Genomic DNA, 26,056 nt, shown 5'->3' on the forward strand with positions numbered 1-26,056 from the left:
ATACCTGTGAAAATTCACAATTCTCTATTCCAGTTTCGATACCACAGCTAAAACAACTAGCCTAACTAATATCAATTTAAAACATTATTAAAGACTAGTAACAGTAGTTTTCAGGTAGAGACATTGAATAAACTAATTAAATGTAAAATAAAAGATAGTCTTCACTGTATAAATTAAACATAAATTAACCCTTATTTAAGTTACAAAAGTTATTCAGTCAAGAGCAGTGAAACTTTTTTTCTTCATCCTGTGATGTTTGATTAACATTAATAACACAGACAGTAGCAGGAATATTAGGCTGCTGTCACTTTAAGACTGAATGGAGGGATCCAATACACTGATACTGGTACACATCTTTCTCTACTGTTTACATTTACTCAAGCCACCGAATATGTTTACTTGTACACCCACCGAGACGGGCATTTTTGACATATTATTTTGTGAATTTGTCTGTTCAAGTGCAAGAAGATGTGAAAGAGAGCGCAATTAATTCAGTATTCGCACTTTGTCTGATACGCAGCTTTCTGCCCACACAAAACTTTCCAAACAGCTCGCGAGTAACAAATTGTGTACCCTTTTGCGTTTTGCACTTGAATATTTAAATGTGTTTAAACTCCATGGCTTAAACTCTTGTGAGGATGCAGCGCTGGTCAACTGTCCAGAGCATCATTCACGTTTGTTTATGTCCATGTTCTCACAACAGTGCATTCTTCGAATTCATAAAAATGTTACTGGCGATTGAAAGGGTTTCATATATTTGCCAATGCCGTTTTTTCCTCGCATTTGTTGCTTGGCGAGTGTTCATTTTTGTTAAATACAATCATGATATTTAATGCAAGATTTTAATTAACAAAGGTGTCTAACTTAATGCAAACTTTGACACAAATTTCGCTGGTCACAATTAAATTAAAATATAATTTTGTGCAAAACTGTGTTACTACTTATTAATATTTGAAAAAGTTTTGTCTGCTACATCAGTCATGTGGTGCAACCAACATGCAGAAAAAAATTATATCATAAACCCCTTCAGAACCTCATGACTGTCAAGGTCATTATGCGTCTTAAAATATAATTTGACCTTTTTATGACAAAGCAAGTCTAGTTGAGGTTGTAAAATGTCATGTGGTGCAACTCCCAAAAAATGCAATTATATTTATCAATTAATTATTCATGATATTAATAAAAACAATGTATTAGAAAACTTTTTGAAATTAATAATGAAGATGTATACACTCAAAATGTATTCAAGGTATAAAGTCATTACATATAAACTTTTCTTAACCATATGAAATCAACATGAATACAAAAAGTACATTTCTAAACACTTGTAATGTGTGTTTTTAAAAAGATTTTTCTTTATCATGGCAATATGTCATTGACCCTAAGTCAAATAATCTCAAAATGGCCAAATACTGTATCGTCAGATCTTTATTCTGTTCTGGCCAATACATCGATCTGTCACTATTCTGTGACCTAGTGGTTTTACAGTTGTCAGTTGTTTATTTGATTTGTTGTTCTGCAGTTGTCAGCTTGAACTAACTTTGTGGGCTGCTCTCCCACGGTTTGGCCTGCAAGAGGATTTCCTCAAAGCCTTCACAACATCTTATTGCAATGCATCTTGACAGCTGCATGAAGTGACCCACACACCTCACAAATTGTCTGAGAGGAACACTGACTAATATACACTCTTGCCCATACTAGTTGACCACCCAGTCACTGGTTAAACCCGCAAAATTGTTGTGTCTTCTCTAAACATTGTTTATAATTGTTCCAGATTTATAAGTGCACTTAATATAATTTTGTTTTCTCCAAATAATGATATATTTGAAGGAAATATAACCACTGGGATACATCAAATACTCCTGAGGGAAAATTTGACCTTTAACCTCCAAAAAGTGGGCTCAAAAATGGTTGCAGGCGGTTTTTCATGATCCGATTAATTCCCATTGGTAAAAGCATTACTGCCCTACATTTTATTCTCTTATTGAATATACAGTACCGTTTCACTCTAAATTTGATGTTTTTAAGTCAACATTTTAAATATACTATAAGCCAAAAAGATGGAAATGAGTTGTAAAAAAAAAAAAGAATACTCACAAAGGCTGGATTTATTTGATGAAAAATAGTAAAAAAAAAAAAAAAAATATATATATATATATATATATATATATATATATATATATATATATATTTTTTTTTATAGTAATAAATACATTTAAAGAAAATGGTCTGATTATTTTTGCATAGAGGGTTGTGAACACCTACACCTTTATTTTCATGCTCCATGCTTGATGAGTTTTGCAGGTGCTAACGCTTTATCATCATGAAGCGTGACACAGGACGCTGTTTCATTCTGCAGTCCTGCTCTATCTGCACTCTACACTGAAGAGAGTCAGAAATTGGGACAGATACATCACACACTCAGCTCTCTTCATGCATGTGCTGTTATCTGAGCATGCTGCGATTGTGTGTGCGTGTGTGCAGTGTCAATTGACAGATTTTCTCTATGGCTTAAAACACTGCACTCACTCGCCTCCCTGCTGGCAAGTCACATTATAAAGACAAACAACAGAACAATCATTGTATGTGCTCATCCGACTCCGTTGGCTGCAAATGGAACATTCCTGACTGGATAACTGCATAATCTCCAAAAAATGTTGCCACATGTTTTGCTTGTCATATGGATAATGTAGGAGGTAGATACAGATCATGGCTTGTACTTGTCATTGGATTCATGTATATCAGGATATAGGAGATCTAAACTTGTTTCAAATAATATCATTTAACTCTTTGCATGTTCTCAAAGATCATCATCAGCATTTGCTACTTTCATATAATCGCAATACATTTTGCATGAAGTTCTTGCTTAACTTGTGTGGATTCTCATTATTAATTAAAGACTTTAAAATTTTGATGAAGACAATGTGAGTTCTTGCTAGTGCATGATGCAGGGGATTCAGGGCAGTTGCATACTGGCCCAAATCAAAAGAGCATCGACATTTTTGGCCCTTAATCAATGTCGTGACACTCTTTTTTTTGTTTTTGTTTTCTGGTCTGGAATATAAATGTATTCTGATGAATATGTTTTATATATTTGAATTAAACTTAATATTGATATTTTTTAATAAATATAAATGAAAATGTCATGGTGGTGACCCCAATATCATAATAAAATATTGTGTTGCATTATTGATAATTATAATGTTAATAATATTTATTATTAAATAATTTATTATATTATTAACAATTATACAGTATATCATCTCAATGTACACTTTTATAACAGATTTATTACAACACACCATTTTAAATTACACAGATTTTAAAAGTCGGTATGAAATGGAAATTCATCTATTAAGGGCCCGAGCACCAATGAGGACCCACTTGGAATTGCTACATTTATTTCTGAATGCATTTTTTTTTACCATTTCTTAATCAAAATGGCATTACTCGATCTTCCCGTGAAACGACAGACTCTCAGAATAAATCGTGCTGCTTGACTTAGCAAATCGTACAGGTTAAAATACATGCACAGTAAATTGCATTCATAACTACGGCAAATTAGCATTAGAGATCTGTATATCGGCCCTTCTTACTGACTGTAACTGGCTTCATTGTGTGTGTGTTAGCCTGTGTGTTTCTGTAAGGCTTGTGCTGGGCTTCTGCTAATGCTGGCTGATGATTAGCCCTTGTAAAAAACATTTCCATTTGGCGCTGGGCTGCGGGACGGGACATTTCCTCAATCTGATGATCTGAGCTGTCTGTCAACCACAGAGTCAGTGTAACGGAGGCAAGCTAATAAGAGTTGTGCGCGTAAACCTCACTCCCCTGGCCTCAAGAGGCGCACTAGCAACTGACGGTAGAGACTTCGATCTTTAGCGTCCTTGTTATTGCGCCAGCCTCTCATGCCGCAGACGCCGGTTCAAATCTCGCTCGGAGTGGGTCGAGTAGGACTGGATGAAGTCTGAACACTTACAAGGTGCTCTTAAGGTGCACAAGGAGGCATTATCAAACTAATGTAATAATTTTACACTTTTAATTGCCAAATTAAAAAATATAGCTGCAAGCAGCAATTAATGAGGCCAATCTAAAAAAAGGCATAAGTTATGTAAGCATTATGGGAGCATTACAACAACTGCAACAATAAGTAATTAAAGACATTAGATTATTTTAGGCAAAACGTAAGAAAATCATAAAGTAGAATCATGTAATCTTGTAATATGATTTAATTGCTTATGCCTTTTGACCAATAGGTGGTGCTCTTACCAAATTGATGTCATGTGGTCAGTTTGAGGGGAAAATGACATACAAAGTTTGATATACAGTAAATATGCCAAAGCTTTGAAGAGTTACAGAATCAGCTTGGCATCATGCCATGGATTTCGTTAATGTGTCTATGACTCAAGGAATCTATCAAGACCAGTTTTATTAAAATAAGCAAAATTAATCAACAGCTAATTCAGCATTTTTTTTTTAAAATAAGGCTTTTTAGGTACCTTCAGGGAATGGGTCCGATTACACATACCGATATTTGTACGATACGCTAATGCAATCATAAAATACAGCATTTTATGACAAAATTGAAAATGACTGATGCCCAAAATGGACTATTTGGGAAAATCAATCCGTTAAAAAAAAATGCTTTTTTTTCACATCTCCTGAACAGTAGGTGGCACTGTGCCAAAATGTTGCAAGTAGCCTCAGGTCTACTTTGTGATGACGTTCCAAGACCATGGCAGTTCACATACAGTTCACTTGAAGGAGTGAATGAAAACGAGTGAGCGAATTTGGACAGCCGTTGAGTATAAGGTGGATAGCATAAGCGAACATACCCATGCTAAAGTTGACTAAAAAGAGGGAAATTTCCATCTTTAGGAAATTGATCTTAATGCCTTCATTTAAAAAAATGAGGAAAAAATCCAACCTTTAAGGACACCGATTTTCTTTGTGAATGAATAATGTATCGTAAATAAATAAATGTTCTTCCTTAAAATACAGGTTGCATAAGTCAGGACACCCCTAAATAGGGGTCGTCCCTCATTTCCTCGTTTCCCACACCTAAATTCCCCTCGTTATTGCGGTGCAATGTGGGATAGAATGAGTGCACTCGATTACGTCCACTGTAATTGACACCACTACAAATGTCTGTCCCCTTAAATAATGCCCTATTTGAGAGTATTTTGGATTCAGCTCTCGTCTCAATACACCAAATCGTTGCTGAGATATAGCCTCACATCCATTTTGACGTGCTCTTCGTCCAATATGCGCGTTATCCGAAGACGGTTGGGTCTATCTGAAAGCTTTTAAAAACTGCCAGCAAGGTCTGAAGATGATCTGAGCCCATTTTGGTGAAAAAATAGACAAACCATCTAGGATGAGTTTGAAAAAGTTTGTTTTATTTATAAAATTCAAAATGGCAGGAAGCCTTTCATGACGGAAAATGACACTTACGGTTCAAAAGTTATTATGTAAGTGCAAATTCGGGTAGTTGGTGGAGCTAGAGAGAATGAGTTAAAGACACCAAATTTGCTGTGGTAAATGTCCAGACTATCCTCTATCTGTGTGACAAATTTCATAATTTTCCTGCGGTTCTATGGGCTGCCATAGATTAAAGAGCAGAAGAAGAACAAGAAAAAGAAGGAGTAATAATAATAATAAGACACACCTTCTGTGTTTGGCCCCTAATTATTGCAGCGTTCATGGTTTCATTTAATTTAGTCTTGCCAGCAAAATGATCTAAAATATATAATTATTCAAATTATCTTGTACAGTCCTAATTTCTAATGAAGTAAAATACTTCATGCAGGTTTTGTTGAGGCCTGTCCAGAACATGCTGTGTGGTTCCTAGTGATACAGAGAGCGAGAAATAGAGAGAGAGAAGCAGACAGACAGAGAGAGAGAGAGAGAGATGTTCAAAGGAAACTCCCACACACTGCAGAGGTTGAGCCCACAATAGAGAGAGAGAGAGGATGACATTTCTACATACTACAGTAGCTAGACAGAAGCCAGGGACTGATCTTGCTAGAAAAAGTGAGAGACCTAAAGAAGTATGAAATTATTAATAATTAACCCGAATTAAATACTTAAACCCTCATCTGTACTTTGTTTAATTAAATTCCTGATTCAATTCAATTCAATTTCATTAAATTCCTCCAAAAAATTACAGTCATTTATTTTAAGGTGAAGTGCAATTTCCAACCTGATCTCATGGGAAAAAATGGAACTATGAGGTGGCAATTTCTTATGAATTCGCACGATGTAAATCAAACAAAAACGTACGATTATTAGAAAAAAAAGGAAGCATGAAGGTCCACCTCTAACCCCACCCCTAATCATACCCGTCACTGGAGCGTAAGCAGATTGTACAAAAACATACAAATAAGATTGTATGAATTCATATGAATTAGCCACATTTGTCAAAACATAAAATAGTTACGAATTGCTTTGAGGTATTCTGTTGGTAATTTCTGCACCAATAGCATCACCAAACGAAATTGTAAAAATCAAGACTGTTTTTCTTAAACAACTCCCCCTCACCTGTCATTGGTCAAACTAGCAGACAGTCCCGCCCCAATCTTATGCCATTGGTTGAGCCAGTGCTGCTGTTGCTATGATGTTCAAACAAACAGCATCAGATTTGATCGAGCAACTGAGACACAGGATGCATCCCAAATCACATACTGCCTGAGTAGGTGCTACATTTAATGAAGAACATACTTTGTGACCATTACAAAAGCAGGAATGTGTAGTAGGAATGACTTGTAGGCACATACTAAATCCCCCATGCTGTGGTTGTCATGTGATCTGTCATCTTTTCACCTACTGTTTTATCAATACTGCGAATTCAGACATAGGCCTACTTATTATTTCATATGAACATGAAGGTTTTGAAAATTGATCCCCAGTTGTAGTTATGTAGAACTTAGACTAATGTTATGGTATGTACCTGGTTGTGTGCAAACGGATTCAAATCCAGATAATGTGTTTTCATGTGTGTGTCGGGGTGTGTCAGGACTACAGCACTGCAGCAATGGCAGACACACCCTCTCTCTCTCTCTCTCTCTCTCTCTCTCTCTCTCTCTCTCTCTCTCTCTCTCTCTCTCTCTCTCTCTCTCTGTGTGTGTGTGTGTGAATATCTGGAGACTGAACTGTTAGTACAGACCACACCTTTTTCCCAGATCTACGTTTATTAGATCCTCATTCCCGTGAACTAGCATTTTTATGACACCTGATCTTTTTATTTTACCTCATTCATCATATTCAGAATAATAGTGTTTTAGTGTTTCATGCACTTAGACCTCTTAATATAGAAATGGACAGACAGATCAAACACACTAAAGCATGTAAAGCATGTATGAGGAGCATGTCTGGCATTGCACTGGGATAGACTAGGGTGTTGTGGTTAAATGCTATTTTCATTTCAGCTAGCACATAGTGTTGGAATTAGCATGTGGTTGAATGGTCACATGGATTGTTTTGTTGATTGTTTTTTCATGATATAAGCTACCATGCACATTAAACATCTTAATTATTATTTCATGTTTTATTAGAATCTCAAAAAAACTGTCAAGAAATGTCCAGGTCATATTATCACCCCAAAATCAAAGAAATAGATAAGAAACTGTATTTTCATACAATCAAACAATCTATTCATTTATTTCCATTCATTGGTTTTTAAATGTATTTTTATTTTATTTTTATTAAAAAAAATTCTTTCAAGAAATGTCCAGGTCATATTATCAACCCAAAATCAAAGAAATAGATAAGAAACTGTATTTCCATACAATCAAACAATCGATTTATTTATTTCCATTCATTGTTTTTTTGTTTTATCTTTTTAAAGAAAAATGTTCCCTCAAATTCTCATTATTGTACTGCAAAAAATATTACATATTATTTTTTTTTACTTTTAAACAAACAAACAAACAAAATTATATAGTACAGTTGTTTAAGTACATATGACATATTTTATATATTCCTGAAATCAAGTCACATCGGGACAAAATTGCATTGTTGAGTAAAACTAAAGCATTTTGTAACATTTTACTGGTTCACCAAATGCACCTGCAAAACCACATTTCCAAAATAAAAAATAAAAAATGTGTTGATGAGGATGGAAAAGACCAACACACTCTTCTAATTCCGGTTTGTATATTTAGGTTTATAATGTCTTCACTCTTCCAGGATGAATACCTCTATTACTGCTCCTCATGCTATATTCACTTCCTGTATGAAATCCTCTGGAATCCCGCTCTCAGGGCAACACTGCTTCAAGCTCTGTGACATTTCCTTTCTGTTCTTTCTCAGACCCTCTTTTACACAACTACAGCCAGTTAATCCACAGTTTATTTGTGTTTGTGTTATTACAAATGTCATATAGCTCATAATCAGACACAGAAGAGACAGCGGGAATCTTGGCAATGACCTGCTGCAATGAAGAGATCTGAGCTGCACTTCACTTCTGTTTCACAAAGCACTTGATATATGGGCAAAACAACAGTTCATTTTTTAGAGTTAGATTCACTGAAGAAGATGTGAGTGGAAATCTGGTTGTTAAGGCACTGCCATGTCCATCAATATTATCAACATCTTTCTTTTTCCTTTTTGGTTTTTGCTTCAATGCAGTAAAGATGCTATGGATTGGATTTTGTTATCTGTTCTTTTCCGAGGACTTATTTCTCCCTCTTGAAAATTGGGAAAGTGTCAGCATATGGTGTTATTGGTTCCTCTTGATCAGTGAGGGTTTGTGAAGAAGTTAAGATCTGATTGCTATTTCTCTCTCTTACAGACTGACAGTAATGCCAGTTACCTCAGAGCGGCCCGGGCTGGAAACATCGAGAAAGCCCTCGAATACTTAAAGTCAGGCGTGGACATCAACATCTGCAACCAGGTCATACATCTTCCTTTTTTGTCAAATTAACATTTGAATTTGATATTTGACATAAATATGATTGTAGGCACTGTACACTACAATCCAAAAGTTTGGGGTCAATAAGACATTTGTTTTCAAATAAATTAAAACTTGTATTCGGCAAGGATGCTTTAAATTGATCAAAATTTACAATAAAGACATTTATAATGTTACAGAACAAATTATATCTCAAATAAATGGTTCTTCTCTGAACTTCTAGTCATCAAAGAATCCTGGAAAAAAAAATGATATCAAGGTTTCCACAAAAATATTAACCATTACAACTATTAATAATAAGAAATGTTTCTTGATCACCAAATTATCATATTAGTATGATTTATGAATGATCAGGTGACACTGAAGACTGGGCTAATGATGCTGAAAAATCAGTTTTCTTAATACAATTTAATTTTTATTTTTAATGATCAAAACTAGGAGTGGAGCCCTCAAGACTTTCCAAAGTTGTTTTTCCCTTATTTAATGTCATAAACCTTTAAATGACATATTCTGTCTTTGATATACCTCATATTGATCCTAAATCATGTACATGAACAGCATACAGATATATATGTTTCTCTGGATACAGAATGGGTTGAACGCTCTTCATCTAGCATCTAAAGAAGGCCACGTGGAGGTTGTGGCTGAGCTTCTTAAACTTGGTGCCACTGTGGATGCGGCAACAAAGGTAACACCCACATCACCAGATCGGATACTATGACACACAGCTAAAACTGTCAGCACTAGTGTAGTAGGCTGAGCATATGAATTAAAGATTACGAGTGTGTTACTCAGCTTACTTCATGACTTCATAGACATTACTTTGCTGCATCAGCAAGTCTTCAAAGTCAGCAAGTCTTCAAACACTGTTGCCTGATGTTCAGGTTGACTTTGAGTATCTAGTCTACCAAGGGCTGGATCTGCTCATTCATGTAAAGGATCTTCAAGAGGAATACTCTCTCATCTTAAAAGTGTATTCTTCAAAGTGTTATTATGTACTGTAACAGAGACAGAAATAGCGAAGAAGCATTCCAAAAGACAGCTAGTCTATGGAAAAACATTGGGTCACTGTTAATACTGAGTCTGCTCTGTTGTGTTCTTCTGATTCCAGAAAGGAAACACCGCTCTGCACATAGCATCACTCGCTGGACAGTTGGACGTTGTTAAGGAACTCGTGACTAATGGAGCAAATATCAACTCCCAGTCTCAGGTACAGTCAGCACTTGACATGTGATGAGTGGCCTATAAGTTGCAAACACTTGGCCAACCCATTGTAAGGTTGTGATTGCGTTACTGTGCTGTACTCTTGTCTAGCCAGACCGTAAGACTGACGGCAGAAGTTCTGGAGCTTTTATTGGCCAAGGGGCCTTCTGACTAACATTTAAAGCAACCAATCACAGTTTGTTTTGTAAATGTCGGTGTGTCTACAATAACAGACTGGCATGCAACCAATAAATAAATCATTCAGCAGCAGAAAATCTTCCAGAGTTCTTCCATGCGGGGTTTGAGACTATGCTGGTAACAAAATGTAGGATTAGTTACCTTCAAAAATTGGTGCCATTGAACCTAGTGTTTGTAAAGCTAGTTTGAAACAGTACAGGAGCTTGTCAAGTTAAAAGCTACTTGTAATGTACTGTAGCTATCGTGAAAAAAAAGCAAATTTTCCAACAAAATCATTGAAGAATATCTGAAAAATGTTAGCAGATTCTATCTGGGTCTGCTAATAACTATGCTACCATAACTTATGGTTATCTACGTAATTAGCATCACCAAAAAATGAAACCTTTTGAAAAGAAAAGAAAAGGTAGCTAACTAAAAGGAAGCTAAAGGAGGAATATCTTTTAAAATTGTAACTTATTCAGATTATATAATTTATAAAAAAAAACAACAAGGAGTTTTGAATGATTGCACCAGTATAAGGGTGACAGCATTAAACCTGCAATAATATTAATAATAAAAAAAGCTAGCTATACACAAATACACCATGCACACAACTGACTTTAACTTAAGCAAGACTGTCTACAAACTGTTGCTTCACAATCACAGTGTTTGATCTGAAGGAGAGAACCAATCATAAAGAATAAAAGTTCAGATACTCATGTTCCCAATTTGTGCTCAAATAGCTTAAAAAGAATATAGAAGTGCTGCATTAAATATAACCTACTTATGTCTCTATTTTGAGGAGAAGCTGTTGGGATTTGATAGCTGGTATGGGCGATAGTTTTAGTATGTGCGTTTTTGCCTTGTCACTGAAACTACCCTCAGGGAGTCCAAAATTAAACACATGCACACGTGTGCGAGAGAGAGTAGGGACAGACTTTGTTTTATCTCAAGAACCTATCATTAGTGCAGCCTGGTTTTGCTTTCTCACACTGCAGTACTTAAAATAGGGACACTTTATGAATGAGGAGGCTGATTGTGAATTGCTAAAGGTTTACAAGTTTGCTACAGGGGGTTGCTAGAACAGTATATTTTTATACTTTTTGCTGAAGGGTATTCTTTTTGCAGGTATGTTTATATGTGCACTCCACATTTAGTATTCATCTTCTTGTTTTAGAAAGGCTGGTCGAAGATACATAAGTACATTGCCACCACCTATCAACCAAATGGACAATTGACACTACCTATAATCACCCTTAAATTGTATACCCGCCTAGAGGCTGAAGCTTCATTTGGCGATGTGTGTTCAGCTTCTCCGTTTCCACACTCAGCCCACATGAAGGAGAAAAACACATTTATAAGTATTAGCAAGCTAGTTACCTTTTTTATTTGACTCATTTTGGCTATGTTATGGTAATAGTGCTAATACCCAGGCCTACACTGAATACACACTCTCAGAACCTTACAGAAAGCCCTGCAGATTAACTCAGAATTAGATTGTTACATGCGCTTCGTGAGGCACACATGCAAGGTCTCTCGCTCTCTCCCTCTCTGTCGTCCGCACGCTACACGGTTTGGAGCTCGCGAGCTCTAGATTCCGGGAGATTTTAACAAATTTACGGGCATCAGGGAGCCGCTATCAATATGCGGGATTTTTATAGGTTAATTTTTTTAAACAATTCAGCGCAACTCCAAAAGGAGGACAAATGAGTGTCCGGCTTGAGGCTGCGCCGGACGCCGGACAGGGGGCTTAAAATCCGGACTGTCCGGCCAAAATCCAGACGTATGTGTTATGTCCGTTCAGGACAAGTTAATCTGTGTTCGTTTGGTAACGCCTTGATGCATGTCGAGTATGCAGCTGTTTTGGTCTGAAATGGCAGTTCCGGTTTTTCTAAAAGTAAAGTGAGTTGTATGCATTAACCTCTTGTCCAGCGTCCTTTTTTATATACAACAGTATGGCAACCCTAATTGTCTACTACTGAAGTTATTAAGCTTAGCTAAAAAAGCTAACATGTTTAAGCTACAGATTTACTTAACTCTCATTTTATGGACCATGCTGGAAAAACACTTCATTAGCTAGAATGCCTCAAATTTTGAGGTCAGTATTTATTTTTAGTTAAAAGTTAAAAACAAAGTGGCGGACATTTTGTTGTGGTAATTGTTTTGACAATATTGAACTTATAATAAGTCAAACTTAACAATTTGTCAAAATGAATGGTAAAACATTTGTGTTTTCATTTATTTATGGTGTGACTGGATTTACTCTTCCTTTCATTCCAATTCAACTGCCTCCGGGTATGGCCAATTCAATTCACATTCACACTGATGAATTGAAAAGACAGTTGTTAAATTCTAAAGTTCACATTACACTGTTATCGAACTAATGACCAGACATATTGCATATTTGAAGTTTAAATGTATTTCAAAGAAGATTCTAAACTTCTTAAAAAGATCATCATCACTGCAGTACAATCCTGCTGATGAGTCTACTGTATGTGAGAGGCAGTGCTGTGATCTTAACTGTTATTTGAGTCATGGATAAGTGTAGATATTTCTAAGTATGCTCTTGTTCCTGCTACAGAATGGCTTCACACCACTCTATATGGCTGCCCAGGAGAACCACCTGGACGTCGTCAAATTCCTCCTGGATAACGGATCCAGTCAGAGTATTGCCACAGAGGTGAGCAAAACCTTCTGTTCCTATCGATTCATCACTTACCTCACTGCAATTCCCAGCACTGTGTATGAAACATTATACTTATAGGTCCATCTAGTGATGATACATTTAAAAACCCGACTCAGAATTCCCAGTGACCTTGCTGTCCTTTTCAAGGCAGCAGGCCGACACTAGTTGCGCAGTGAGGGTATTGAATGCCCGGCTTGAAGTGTGTGTGGTGTGTGTGCGTGTGCCTGCATGACAGAGCAGGGTGCCAGACGTCACTGTCCTTGAAAATGTACCAGGCCCTTGTATCTCTCAGACAGTGATTATGCATCAAAGATCACATCCATGTTTGAAGAGCTGTTTGCATGTTAATGATCCATGTTGGTGAGAAATGGTCTGTCTGAAATTCAGACTTGAACCACAAAAAGATGCATTACAGCATTTTGATGTCAAGCTGCTCTTTTAATTATTAACTATTTTTATGTTACTTTTATTAAACATTCTGTTATTTTCTAAAAGTGTGCTTATACAATCATATATTCCTATATGGTGTATTTATTTCTCACTATATGATTGATATTTTATATCCTTGAATGAAATATTAATATTTTCTTTGTATTTAGGTGTTTGTTGATATCTCCTACAGTTCAGTTAGTTTAGAAGCATCTAATCTAAAACCACAAACTCTGAAAATGCTATTTTAAGTAAGGGTTTCCACACAAGAGAGATTCTGTCTGATCCCACCGATTCTGATATTGTGATACAACACAAGGCATTGAATCATGTTTGCCAATGTGTATTGTATTGTGATGTTTTTGTCAATACTCAGCCCTATTATTCACCAAGTAAGTAATAATTGATGAAGAACTGTAGAAAGATAATGCACACACAAGGAGTCTGGAGTCAGTCATTGCTCTTATACTGTAACATGACTACCATGCAGAACACAATTCTATTTTGTTTATATGAATGTAATGCCATTCTATACATTTTTATTTTCAGTTGAATGCAAAAATTTGCAAGAATGGTTATACTTGTGTATGTTCATGGATTTAAAGACATGCTCAAGATTTTCATTCTTAAAACACTATTGTATGTGGAACTTCTTCTTTACACCATAAAGTTTTAAAAATCTGCTGTTACGACTGTAGTTAAAGGTGCTCTAAGCAATGTCACACGTTTTTTAGGCCAAACCTTTTTTGTCACATACAGCAAACATCTCCTCACTATCCGCTAGCTGCCTGCCCCCTGAACACACTGTAAAAAAACGCGGTCTCTGTAGACACCCCAGGCTCCAAAAACGGCAACAAAAACAAACTGGGCTAACCCGCACCACGAAACATAACAAACTGTTCCAGCCAATAACCGACAAGAAGGATTTGGGGGTGGGGTTTGGGGGGTTAGTGCGCGGATGAGGAGGAGGGAGGGTCTAGCTAGCCTCCGTTTTGTTTGACAATACTTCCAACGTCAACAAGAAGTGACGTCACCCAACATCGCTTAGAGCACATTTAAGAACATGAAATAAAACTGTGATGCTGTTAATGAAGTCAAACTACCTCAAGCTGTGCTATGACCTAATAATTACATACATATTTACAGCGGGTCTATTCACACAGGATTAGTATTACCTGAGGTAATTTTTCCGGACCTTTTTACAATAGGTAAAAGTCGACATAATCTTTACTGACATTGTCTGTAATAATTACTGAAATGGCACATTCGGACAGGACTAAAATCTCTGGGAAGCTCTGGTAATAATTACTTTACTCCACCTCTCCATGTTAAACTAATCCAGTCCGAATAGGGCTTAGGTCCACTTTCCTGCAGAGCTTAGCTCCAACTCTAATATCCATACCTGAACAAGCTAATCAGGGTCTAAGGTCTTCACGATTACTAGCTAGAAAGCTACAGGTTGATGAGTTTGATCAGGGTTGGAGATAAGCTCTGAAGGAAAGTGGACCTAGAGGACAAGAGTTGCCCATCCCTTAGTTAGAATCAAGAAATTTCAAGCTTCTGTCATTTATCCTTGAGTACTTATAACATGTCCGTGAACAAAATAATGAAACTGCATCTACTCTGGCTGCAGATATGCTATGATATGCTATTTTTTGCTCAGAACACATATTGTTTTGGATATTCATCTTGTAGAACAGGGGTGTCCAATCCTGTTCCTGGTGGACCACCCTCGAGCAGAATTTAGCTGAAGTCTGCAGGAAAGTGGCTTTCCAGGAACAGGATTCAACACCCCTGTTTTAGGACTTTTTTTCTTACCATCAGTGATAATGATGTTGCTACCCCTGCCCACCCCTGTAAAAGAGAATGCTGAATCATTTCCGATGTAAAAACTTCCTCTGCAAGAAAATCATTATTATTTTGTAAAGTTGTTGGTCAAGAAAGTTGTACCTAGTGTCCCTTTAAGATTTATATCTCTTTGGGCTACTCAAGTATTCTTGTTGTGTTTTTAGGATGGTTTTACTCCACTGGCCGTAGCTCTTCAGCAAGGTCATGATCAGGTGGTATCTCTGCTCCTGGAGAACGACACCAAGGGGAAGGTGCGACTACCCGCCCTGCATATCGCCGCCCGTAAAGACGACACCAAAGCAGCAGCGTTGCTTTTGCAGAATGACCACAATGCAGACGTTGAATCCAAGGTACATCCACCAATATACAACCAAGTCTTTCCGTCAGTTTACATTTAGAACTTGATGGTGCTTTCCATTCAAACACATAGAATGATTGTAATATTTTGGAATTAACGCAATGTAAAAAAAAAATACACGTCTAAACAGACTTTGTGGTGGCTAACGTAATTCAATGGTGCATGATGGGAGATGCTCATTTTAAATTAATTTACAATCGTCTTCAATCACAAGTCAGTTTAAAGAAAATCCCAAACAGTTAAACCGTTGACTTCTGGAGGATGCACCATCCAGTTAAGCCCTCGTGGTGTCGTGTGATGTGTGGTTTGTTGCTCTCCCTCACCATGTAGCCACCGTACAGCTTGGTGCTCCCATTGTGACTTTGTGAACACTAATCAGACCATTCTCTCTCCTCCCATTCTGGTGGTCTCTCTAGATGATGGTGAATAGAACGACAGAGGTATACACTCACAAACGCTACACACCTCACAAAGCGCCCACATCACTCTGCTGCTGCTGCTGTTGCTGCCGCCCCATCCCCTACTGCCCCTGCTCATTGCTTTTTTGTCTCAGTAAAATGGCACTTCTATTACTAACGGGCAACAGAAAACTAGCATGGAGAGCAAACGTTCTGGTTAACCGGTCGAGGCCTGCAGCTGAGAGAACTACTTGTATCATAAAAAAATATATTTTCAATAAAAGGTTGTGTTTTGGGTTTTTTGACATGTGAAGTGAAGTATGTAATTGTTGTGCCACTAGTGGAATAAGGTCTGTCTAGTGCCACTAGTCCAAATGGAATAGCTCTTTTAGAACACTCTTGACATTTGGTATTTGTTGCACAGATAGTCCTGCCCAAGAAGTCGACCTTCCATTGGCCTGCTTGTTTCTGTATGTTAAATTAGGATAGTTTGCCCCAGCAACAACGAAAAATCAGCTACCTGCTTAAAAGACAAGCTTAGACCAGTATGAATGTCCATTCTGGTCCAGCTGGTTAATGCCAGTATAGTTCTGCCCTTACTGGTAAACTAGAAAACTCCAGTGGTTACTTATCTAGTAAAGCTGTTGGATCAAGATAGCCATGGTTGTTAATGTAGAGAAGAAACCTGCACACCAGTATCCTAAACACAACACTTTCTGGTGACCAGCTGAATGGTCTGCAGTATCTTTTTATACTAGTGTTAAAACCAGTTTGCATTGGAATATGTCTGAATATGCATTATGCTTCAATTTCTTTAAATTATAAATCTGAGGTAGGGTGAAGTCAGACTCCTCAGCTGCAGAGCACTCCCGTTCCGTTTCATGCATGACATTCCCCTCATAATAGGTACCAGCAGAAAGAGCTTCTCTTCTCTTCTCTTCTCTTCTCTTCTCTTCTCTTCTCTTCTCTTCTCTTCTCTTCTCTTCTCTTCTCTTCTCTTCACAGTTAGCATGGCTTCCAGATATATTCCAGCTGTCCTTCAACTTAACAACTTTGGATTGCACTGCATGACATGTAACTTATATACTGTATTAACCACTGACAACACTGGGAATAATAGTCTGATGTGACATACAGTGACATACTGTATACTATAACTCAATAGAATGTACAGCAAATTCTTTAAAATTTAAACTTCAACATAATTTAAACTGTATTTATGATAATAGTTAGGCAAGGAAGCACATTGTTTAATGCAGTGCACTGTATGGATGTTTGCACACTTGACGTCATGGGTCCACCTTCACAAAAGCTTTGTGTGTATGTAAATTCAACTGTTGGCTGAAGGTTGCAGTCATAGAGGTATCATGCATCTGAGGAAAGCACACCCTTTAAAATGAAAAAAAAAAAAAACCTTCCATCTATTGCAACTACAGCAGATTATACTTAATGTTCATCCCAAAGCAAAATAATTGATCACCCTGATTGAGTTGGTGTAAGGGAACAAGTGAAGGATGTGTCTTCCCTCAGTGTTGTGCTAAGGTCATCTGTGTAGATCTGTCTGAGATTTACTGCACCACACCTGTCCTGGTCTCGTCTTTTCATATAGAGGATGAGGTCAGGTCAGGTCAGGTAATGTAAGGGCAAGGTCTTTAGAGTTCTGTATGTGACATTTTTGACCCCTGTACTTTATTCGTCTCTGTCCCTCTCCAGAGTGGCTTCACCCCTCTCCACATAGCAGCTCACTACGGTAACATCAATGTAGCGACCCTGCTCCTGAACCGTGGGGCTGCCGTAGACTTCAAGGCGAGGGTAAGGACACAAACTCCAGCTGTAGTTTTCTGTTAGAGTGGAGTGGATTGATATGAATGGTTCATGAACCGCACTAGGGTCAGAACAGGGTCATTCTCTCTCTCTTTTTTTTTTCCTTGAAGAAAATCATTTTGTGTCATATTTAAAGCATGGACTGAAATTGCTCCCAAAAGGTATTTTTTAAATATATTTAAATGATACTTAATGAAAGTTTTGAAGTATGTGCAAAATCAGATTTCTGTTTAAATAAATCCTCTTTTTCTTGAATGGTTCATTTTCCTAAACATTAATAGGGTCAATGATGATCTATTGATAAAAATATAAAAATGCAGTTTACACAAACAATGAATTGAATACATATCTTATATGATTTTCATTCCAAATCAATTTCCTTTGTCAAAATGTCAGGGTAATACAAAAAGAAAAACCTTAAGTAGTTTGGAATCTTTTATTCTTATTTCTTAGAAAAAAATAGGCAGTAAAATAAAGGATCATTTGACACATAAGATTGGATTAATGGCTGCTGAAAATTCAGCTTTGCCATCACAGGAATAACTTACATTTTAAAATATATTTGTAATGAGTAGCTGCTGTAATGAGTGCACGGCAGTGAAGTAGCAAACAAAATAGACTTTTAATGGTAAATCTAAACAAGGAAACATGCAGGAGATAACTTGACAACAACAAATAGCACAACCATTTCATAAACGATATAGGACAAAGAACTAGGCAGAACTCAGAGCTTATAAGCAGGGTGATCAATGTAGAAACAGAACAGGTGTGGGGAACTAATTAGCAACCATAGAAACAAACCATTGAGAAAATGAGAACAAAGGAAACAGGAACTGGAATAAAGGAAGGGAGGAGCAATAGTGGAGATTTCCTCGACGATGCCATGGTTACGACACGTCGAGATGGAGCCGGTGGAGAGAGTGCCCAGAGTGCAGACGTAGAGCAGGTGGACCAGCACAGCACCGCAGGCTTCGGAGGCCATGACAGAGCTGTAGCGACGACCCCCTGAGGTGGAACCAGTGTACCGGCTGGCCAACTAGGGAGGGCCGAAGGGAGGGCGGAGCCAGACAGAGCCGTAGGGGTGGAGAGACGAAGCGCAGCGGACGGCTTCCAAGTCCGTGGTGCAGGCGAGGCGACGTCTGATTTGGTGGAGCCGGAGGGACGACGGTCCCAGGTGGAGCTGAGGGAGGGAGGAGCCAAGGCGGAAGAGTCAGGGCGATGGGTCAAAGTGGAGTAATGGGAACAGTCGCTGGAGGTAAAGCTGGGGAATCCCCTTGACAGGGCAAAGCTGGAGACTAGAGGACATGAGGCAGATCCACACATAGAGAAGTCGATTGGCTGAAGGTAACCAGCGGAAGCATGGCAGAGGAACTGGCTGGTTTTGGATGAGGAGGCGGGAATAGAGGAGACTCTGACCTGGGCAAGACCAGTAGGGGCACAGGAGAGTTCATGCTGGGCGGGACCAGCGGGGGTGGGAGAAACAGGGAAATTTCCTCATCTATATTCTCAAAATATCCAGCAGAAAACAGCTTACCTTCAGCGGTGGGAGTGTGGGCGGAGTCTTGCTCCATTACCTCCTACTCCAAGAAGGCTACCACAATTACAGACATTGTTGCCGGCTCACACACCTCAGTTTCCGGTGCTATGTATGACTCCTCCATTTGTGGCTCTGGTGTCGAATTCGTTCATCAGGATGGTTGCTGGCTGTACTGTATTTTTGGATCCAATAAATGCATCTTGGTGATTTATAAGAGATTTATTTCAAAAACGTTAAACAGTAGTGAATGGTTATGTACAATTTATAGACTTTTGAAAAGGCTTTTTAGTTTCTTTATATTGGATAGTTTTAAGTGAGTAGAAGCTTTCCATAATTACTCGACTTCCACTCCACTTCCAGGTTTTCTATTTTCCACTCCTTGCTTGTTCTACACTTTCTGGTGAAAGAAACCCCATTCTGAGTGATCATAGAGTGAGAGAAATAGTTAATTGTTAAAAAAAAACACACACACAAATACTGTACTATGACCTGGAATGCCTTGAACCCTGATAAGTGTGATACAAACCGTGAAGCGTCCCTGTTCTGTTGGATCATATTACAGCACTCTCAGAAAACCTTTCAGCTAAACAAATTAGAGGACTGGAAATAACTGTTGTATGATCAGCTGCTTAAACTCAACCAATGTTGCTTTCAGAACAATAAACATATTGCAAAAAACACTTGATCCAAACAACCTTCTTGGCACTGCATACACAGATTGACCCTAAACTGGTTTAGACCTTGTACACCAGTGTCTCTCTGCAGCTCTTTGACCCTGACATGAATAAAAATTTGATCCCACAGATCTGACATCCACATCTCCATCTCCGAATATACTACATCCATCAGTGTCAAAGCATTTGCTGTTGTGTACTCAAAAATTCAATCCTACCCAGTTTTAAATTAGATTACACATTGTATGCTCCCAAGATGCAAGTCAATGGTATACACAGACAAGCTTTATTTGGGGTCCTTTATGCTTTATAAAAAGCAGTGCATCATGATAAGTTTGGGATTTTGTGAGCCATCACTAGAGGGTGGTGTAGCCCAATACTTCCGTCTGCAGTGTGACGCTGTGCACTACATCAGTGCAATGATTGCAGCTACAGATAGAATCTCTCATATGTGCAATATTATTAAAAAAGGTATTGCACCAACAACATATTGTCACAGATGCAGACAAATTAAGACACAACAAAAACCATCCTGTATGCAAAGGAAACAGATTTAGAAATCATAAATGTGAAATACATAAATAAATAAATAAATGGTAAAACTTTAAGGTCCAATTCTCACTATTTACTAGTTGCTTATCAGCATGCATATTACTAGGATATCGGCTAAATTCATGTTTATTCATTCTTATAAAGCACATATTTATACCTTATTCTGCATTACCATATTCTACATCCCTTAATCCTACCCAATACCTTAACTTAACATCTACCTTACAAACTATTAATGAGCAATTAGGAATTTATTGAGGCAAACATCGTAGTTAAAAGTTAGTTAATAGTGAGAATTGTACTCTAATCTGAAGTGTGACCAAATATGTAAATAAATATTCATAAGAACAATAAATCAATCTTTGTTGAAAGCATCAATGCTGTTGGTTGATAAAGATCTCTACAGGCTTGCACATCAGTTTGTAAAAAAAAAAAACAACAACTATCATTAAAGCTCATTGTTATGATGCCAGTCTGTGTTCCCCTGTCAGTTCATGTTAGTAGTTCCCCGTTAAGTCTATTAGTCTCCCCAGGTGTTTCTCAATGACCACGCCCCCTTGTTATCCTGTTTAGATCGTTTGCCCCTGTATTTAAGCCCTGTGTTTCAGTCCAGTCCTTGTGAGTTATTGTGTGTGTTGTACTGTCGTTGTTGGCGGATGAGGAACCCCACAAACCCACAGTATCCCCTGAGCCTGAGTTCCTTCACGTCAGTCCCACCGAGACAGATCTGCCGGAGCTTCTTCCTGCTGAGTCTGAGCTCCACATCAAGTCTGTCCATGTCCCGTCTGTCCAGCCAGAGCCTGTCCAGCCAGAGCCTGTCCAGCCTGAGCCCTCGCTGCTGGTCCCGTCCAGCCAAGAGCCCTCGCTGCTGGTCCCGTCCAGCCCCGAGCCATCGCCGCTGGTCCCGTCCAGTCCCGAGCCCTCGCCGCTGGTTCCGTCCAGTCCCGAGCCTTCACCGCTGGTCCCGTCCAGTCCCGAGCCTTCACCGCTGGTCCCGTCCAGTCCCGAGCCTTCGCTGCTGGTCCCGTCCAGTCCAGCGCCCTCTCGCTCTCGGAAGAGGAGGAGGAGGAGGAGGAGGAGGAGGAGGAGGAGGAGGAGGAAGACGACTTCCTGCGTCCCACTGGGCCTGGAGGCCATTCCTAAGCCTGCTGTCAACCCAGAGGCCGTCTCCAAGCTCCTTGCCCTGCTGGCACCGCCCAAGCCTCTAGCCCTGCTGGCACCGCCCAAGCCTCTAGCCCTGCCGGCGCCGCCAAAGCTCCTTGCCCTGCCGGCGCCACCCAAGCTTCTGGCCCTGCCTGTATCTTCTGAGCCGGCGCCTGCTCCAACCTTTGACCCCGTAGCTACCCCCAAGAATTTTTTTGGGGGGGGGCAGTAGGCCACCGCCAAGGCTACCTGAAGGGTCCTCACCGCCATGGCCACCCGAAGGATCCTCACCGCCATGGCCATCCGAAGGATCCTCACCGCCATGGCCATCCGAAGGGTCCTCACCGCCGTGGCTGCCCGAAGGGTCCTCAGCGCCCCAGCCGCCCGATGGGTCATCTCCGCCGTGGCTGCCCGAAGGGTCATCTCCGCCGTGGCCGCCCGAAGGGTCGTCTCTGCCGTGGCTGCTCAAGGGGTCTTCTCTGCCCTGGTCCCCTGCGCAGCCTGCTCCGCCCTGGTCGCCTGCACCGCCCTGGTCACCTGCTCCGCCCTGGCCGCCTGTGCATACTGCTCCGTCCTGGCTGCCTGCTACTCCGCCCTGGCCACCTGCGCATCCTGCTCCACCCTGGCCACCTGCGCATCCTGCTCCGCCCTCGTTTCATGGCCCCGGTCCGCCCATGTTCCATGGCTCAGCTGGCCCACGTACCTGGCCCTGCATCCCTCCCCCAGGACCGCCTCCGCTCCGCCACCCTCCTGAACTGTCTGTGTCTCCTGTTTTGATGGGCGTCGGGAGCCGCTCATAGAGGGGGGGCTATGTTATGATGCCAGTCAGTGTTCCCCTGTCGTTTCATGTTAGTAGTTCCCCGTTAAGTCTATTAGTCTCCCCAGGTGTTTCTCATTTACCACGCCCCCTTGTTATCCTGTTTAGATCGCTTGCCCCTGTATTTAAGCCCTGTGTTTCAGTCCAGTCCTTGTGAGTCTTTGTCAAGTTTGGAGTTTGTTTAATAAAGTGTGTGCTGCAAGTGGTTCCTGCTTCCTTGTCTCAACCACATCGTTACACTCATGATACAACATTTTAAATATAGCCCAGGTAATCCACTCTTTTCATATATTCTCATTATGGATACATATGCACTCATAATGGATACTGTTATCAAAAACAGAAGGGTTTCAACTTTCCACCCCCTTGACTGATTTCTAAAATGTATTGACTTTTCAATGAATAATAAAAATGTTCTGTTTAATTTAAGTGTTAATTTCAGCAATGTTGTGTTCTTATTTCCTGTCGTTAAATTGCATTATTAAGCCAATATGCTTTTAGCATTAGCCATATAACCATGATAATGAGAATGTGGTAAACCAGAAAGCTTTCTCATGAAATCCCTGCTAGGATACCAAGAAGGGAAATAACAGTTATTATACATTCACACAAAACCAATGAAGTATGAATTCACTTTGCAAGTTATGAACTTTGTTCTTTAGAACTTGATTGTGCGTCTGACTATTATTTTTGTTATTTATTGTGACAGAATGACATCACACCTCTCCATGTGGCGTCGAAAAGAGGAAATGCCAACATGGTCAGGCTACTGCTGGAGAGAGGGGCCCGAATTGACGCCAGAACCAAGGTCAGTGCCGCAAGCAGTTGAACCAAACAGACTGTCTTTCTTTTCAAGCTCTATATTTAACTCTTCAAAGGAAGTGAGCAGCACATGGTTTTCCCCATTGCCTTTATTGCACAACAGCATGTATACATTGTATGGTTAAGAAAGACTTTAGAAAAGCTATCATTTATTAAGTAATTGCATATCACGTTTCAGAGGAAACTAATTCAATTGCAATTCATTCGTGGCCAGTTTCAGCTGCTCTCTTAGAAGCACAGGGTACTTTTCATGATGAACAGGGAATTTATTGGCAGGAATAATTCAGGGATAAAGGCCGTTTGATTCTAATAAATGATAACAACCGCTGCCCTCAGGTTGCATGTGTTTGGCACCACCGTCGAAGAAATATTCCATGCAGATGTTGCGCTCATCTCCGTCTCCTGTAGTGGAACGCTGTCTCTCAATGTGTTTTTGACATATTGCCACATGTTTTTTAATATTAGGAGGGGATGTAATATTACAGTTTTTCTGAATTGCTAAAACAATAAACCCCATTCTCTGAACCACATTCTCAATAGCCTAAAGTATTTTGTTGAATAAATCACTCTTTCTGTAAAACATTAAACAAGTTCAGGTAGTTAAAACCCTGTTTGCAAACTCTTTTTGCAAAACTCTAAACACATTCTCACTCACTAAAACACATTTCGCACTGTGATGCACTTATGTTTAAAAACGCTAAACACAGGCAGGCAAAAGTTAAACACAACTACAACACAGTTGTCATCATTTACATACAACGGCTCAAAATTGTTCACTCTTATTTCTAATGATGTGACCAAACCAACTGTACATAAAACAAGTCAGTTCAGAGCCAAAATTGACTCAAAATGTTGCACTGAAAGTTGATACCAACAATGGATGGAAACAATAAAAGAGGGAGAGAAGGAAGAGTATGTGTATAAGGTGGTGAACAAGGAAGAGGATGAGGACGAGAAAGAGCAGGTGTAAAAATCAAGCACAATAAAATCTCTCTCACTGACCTTGATTTTGCAGTTGCACAACTCTTCTGAGTGTACTTTACTGTAACATGCTTTTCATTTAGAGTTTTTTACTGTAACCTTTTTTGCTTATACCGTTGGGTCACTGTATTTTCACAGTATGCAAGTGTTGAGACATTTGATAGGCCTACTATACAGTATTCAGGACTATACTATACTTGCAGTGCATACAGTATACGATTTAGTGTATATTGTACTGTAATTTCTCATTACTATACTTTTTTACATACAGTAATTGCAAAATTAGTTTACTTTGTTACAATAAACTTTTAGGGCCCTATTTTAACGATCTGAAACACAAGTGTCAAAGCGCAAGTAACTTTGTGGGCAGATCCCGGCGCTGTTGCTATTTTCCCGGCGGGATAAATGCCTCTTGCGGCTGGGGCAAATCTAAAAGGGGTTGGTCTGAAGTAACTTCATTATTCATAGGTGTGGTTTGGGCGTAACGGGAAATAAACCAATAAGAGCTTTATATCACATTCCCTTTAAGAGCATGATGAACGAGGTGCGCTTGTTCCATGGCGCAATACTATTATAACGGCGCATTTACCAGGCGCGCTTCAGAATCGGTTCTCAGCCGAGGAGATCGATGTTCTCGTCAGGGCCGTAAAAGAAAGCTGAATTTTGCATGTCATTCGGAAATCAAGGTGCCAGAGTCTGGAGGAAGACTGAGGAGAAGGAAATGCCAAAACGCCTGAAGTCCAGTGTCAAGTACCCACAGTCAGTGATGGTCTGGGGTGCCATGTCAGCTGCTGGTGTTGGTCCACTGTGTTTTATCAAGGGCAGGGTCAATGCAGCTAGCTATCAGGAGATTTTGGAGCACTTCATGCTTCCATCTGCTGAAAAGCTTTATGGAGATGAAGATTTCATTTTTCAGCACGACCTGGCACCTGCTTACAGTGCCAAAACCACTGGTAAATGGTTTACTGACCATGGTATTACTGTGCTCAATTGGCCTGCCAACTCTCCTGACCTGAACCCCATAGTGAATCTGTGGGATATTGTGAAGAGAAAGTTGAGAGACGCAAGACCCAACACTCTGGATGAGCTTAAGGCTGCTATCGAAGCATCCTGGGCCTCCATAACACCTCAGCAGTGCCACAGGCTGATTGCCTCCATGCCACGCCGCATTGAAGCAGTCATTTCTGCAAAAGGATTCCCGACCAAGTATTGAGTGCATAACTGAACATAATTATTTGAAGGTTGATCTTTTTTTGTATTAAAAACACTTCTTTTATTGGTCGGATGAAATATGCTAATTTTTTTAGATAGGAATGTTGGGTTTTCATGAGCTGTATGCCAAAATCATCAGTATTAAAACAATTAAAGACTTGAAATATTTCAGTTGGTGTGGAATGAATCTAAAATATATGAAAGTTAAATTTTTATCATTACATTATGGAAAATAATGAACTCCATCACAATATGCAAATTTTTTGAGAAGGACCCGTACATGCGTCAGTGTACAAAGTCATTTGCGCCGGGTGCAAGATAGGGCCCACTATTATAACGGCGCATTTACCAGGCGCGCTTCAGAATCGGTTCTCAGCCGAGGAGATCGATTTTCTCGTCAGGGCCGTAAAAGAAAGAGAAGTGACATTGGGGATGGGACAAACCCACCCGAATTAGCTTCGGTTAAACATTGATATAATAATTTGGG

At 39.5% G+C, this 26,056-nt stretch overlaps 1 protein-coding gene across 49 annotated transcripts in view; it reads left to right on the forward strand.

Annotated features, from left to right (window-relative positions):
- ank3b (ankyrin 3b) overlaps positions 1–26,056 on the forward strand; it is a 174,867-nt gene that overhangs the window by 79,007 nt on the left and 69,804 nt on the right. For 35 of the 49 annotated variants that reach the window (XM_077206084.1, XM_077206039.1, XM_077206048.1 and 32 more), the window contains exons 2-9: positions 8,789–8,890; positions 9,498–9,596; positions 10,020–10,118; positions 12,870–12,968; positions 15,416–15,601; positions 16,026–16,049; positions 17,721–17,819; positions 23,264–23,362. In XM_077206084.1, coding sequence (XP_077062199.1) covers positions 8,789–8,890; positions 9,498–9,596; positions 10,020–10,118; positions 12,870–12,968; positions 15,416–15,601; positions 16,026–16,049; positions 17,721–17,819; positions 23,264–23,362 — 807 coding nt within the window. The remainder of the gene's footprint in view (positions 1–8,788; positions 8,891–9,497; positions 9,597–10,019; positions 10,119–12,869; positions 12,969–15,415; positions 15,602–16,025; positions 16,050–17,720; positions 17,820–23,263; positions 23,363–26,056) is intronic. The other 14 variants (XM_077206085.1, XM_077206041.1, XM_077206059.1 and 11 more) reach the window with 1 other exon arrangement.

Source organism: Siphateles boraxobius, unplaced genomic scaffold (genome assembly GCF_051911475.1).
Source record: "Siphateles boraxobius isolate OS27281-9 unplaced genomic scaffold, OSU_SipBor_1 55, whole genome shotgun sequence".
Lineage (NCBI taxonomy): Eukaryota > Metazoa > Chordata > Actinopteri > Cypriniformes > Leuciscidae > Siphateles > Siphateles boraxobius.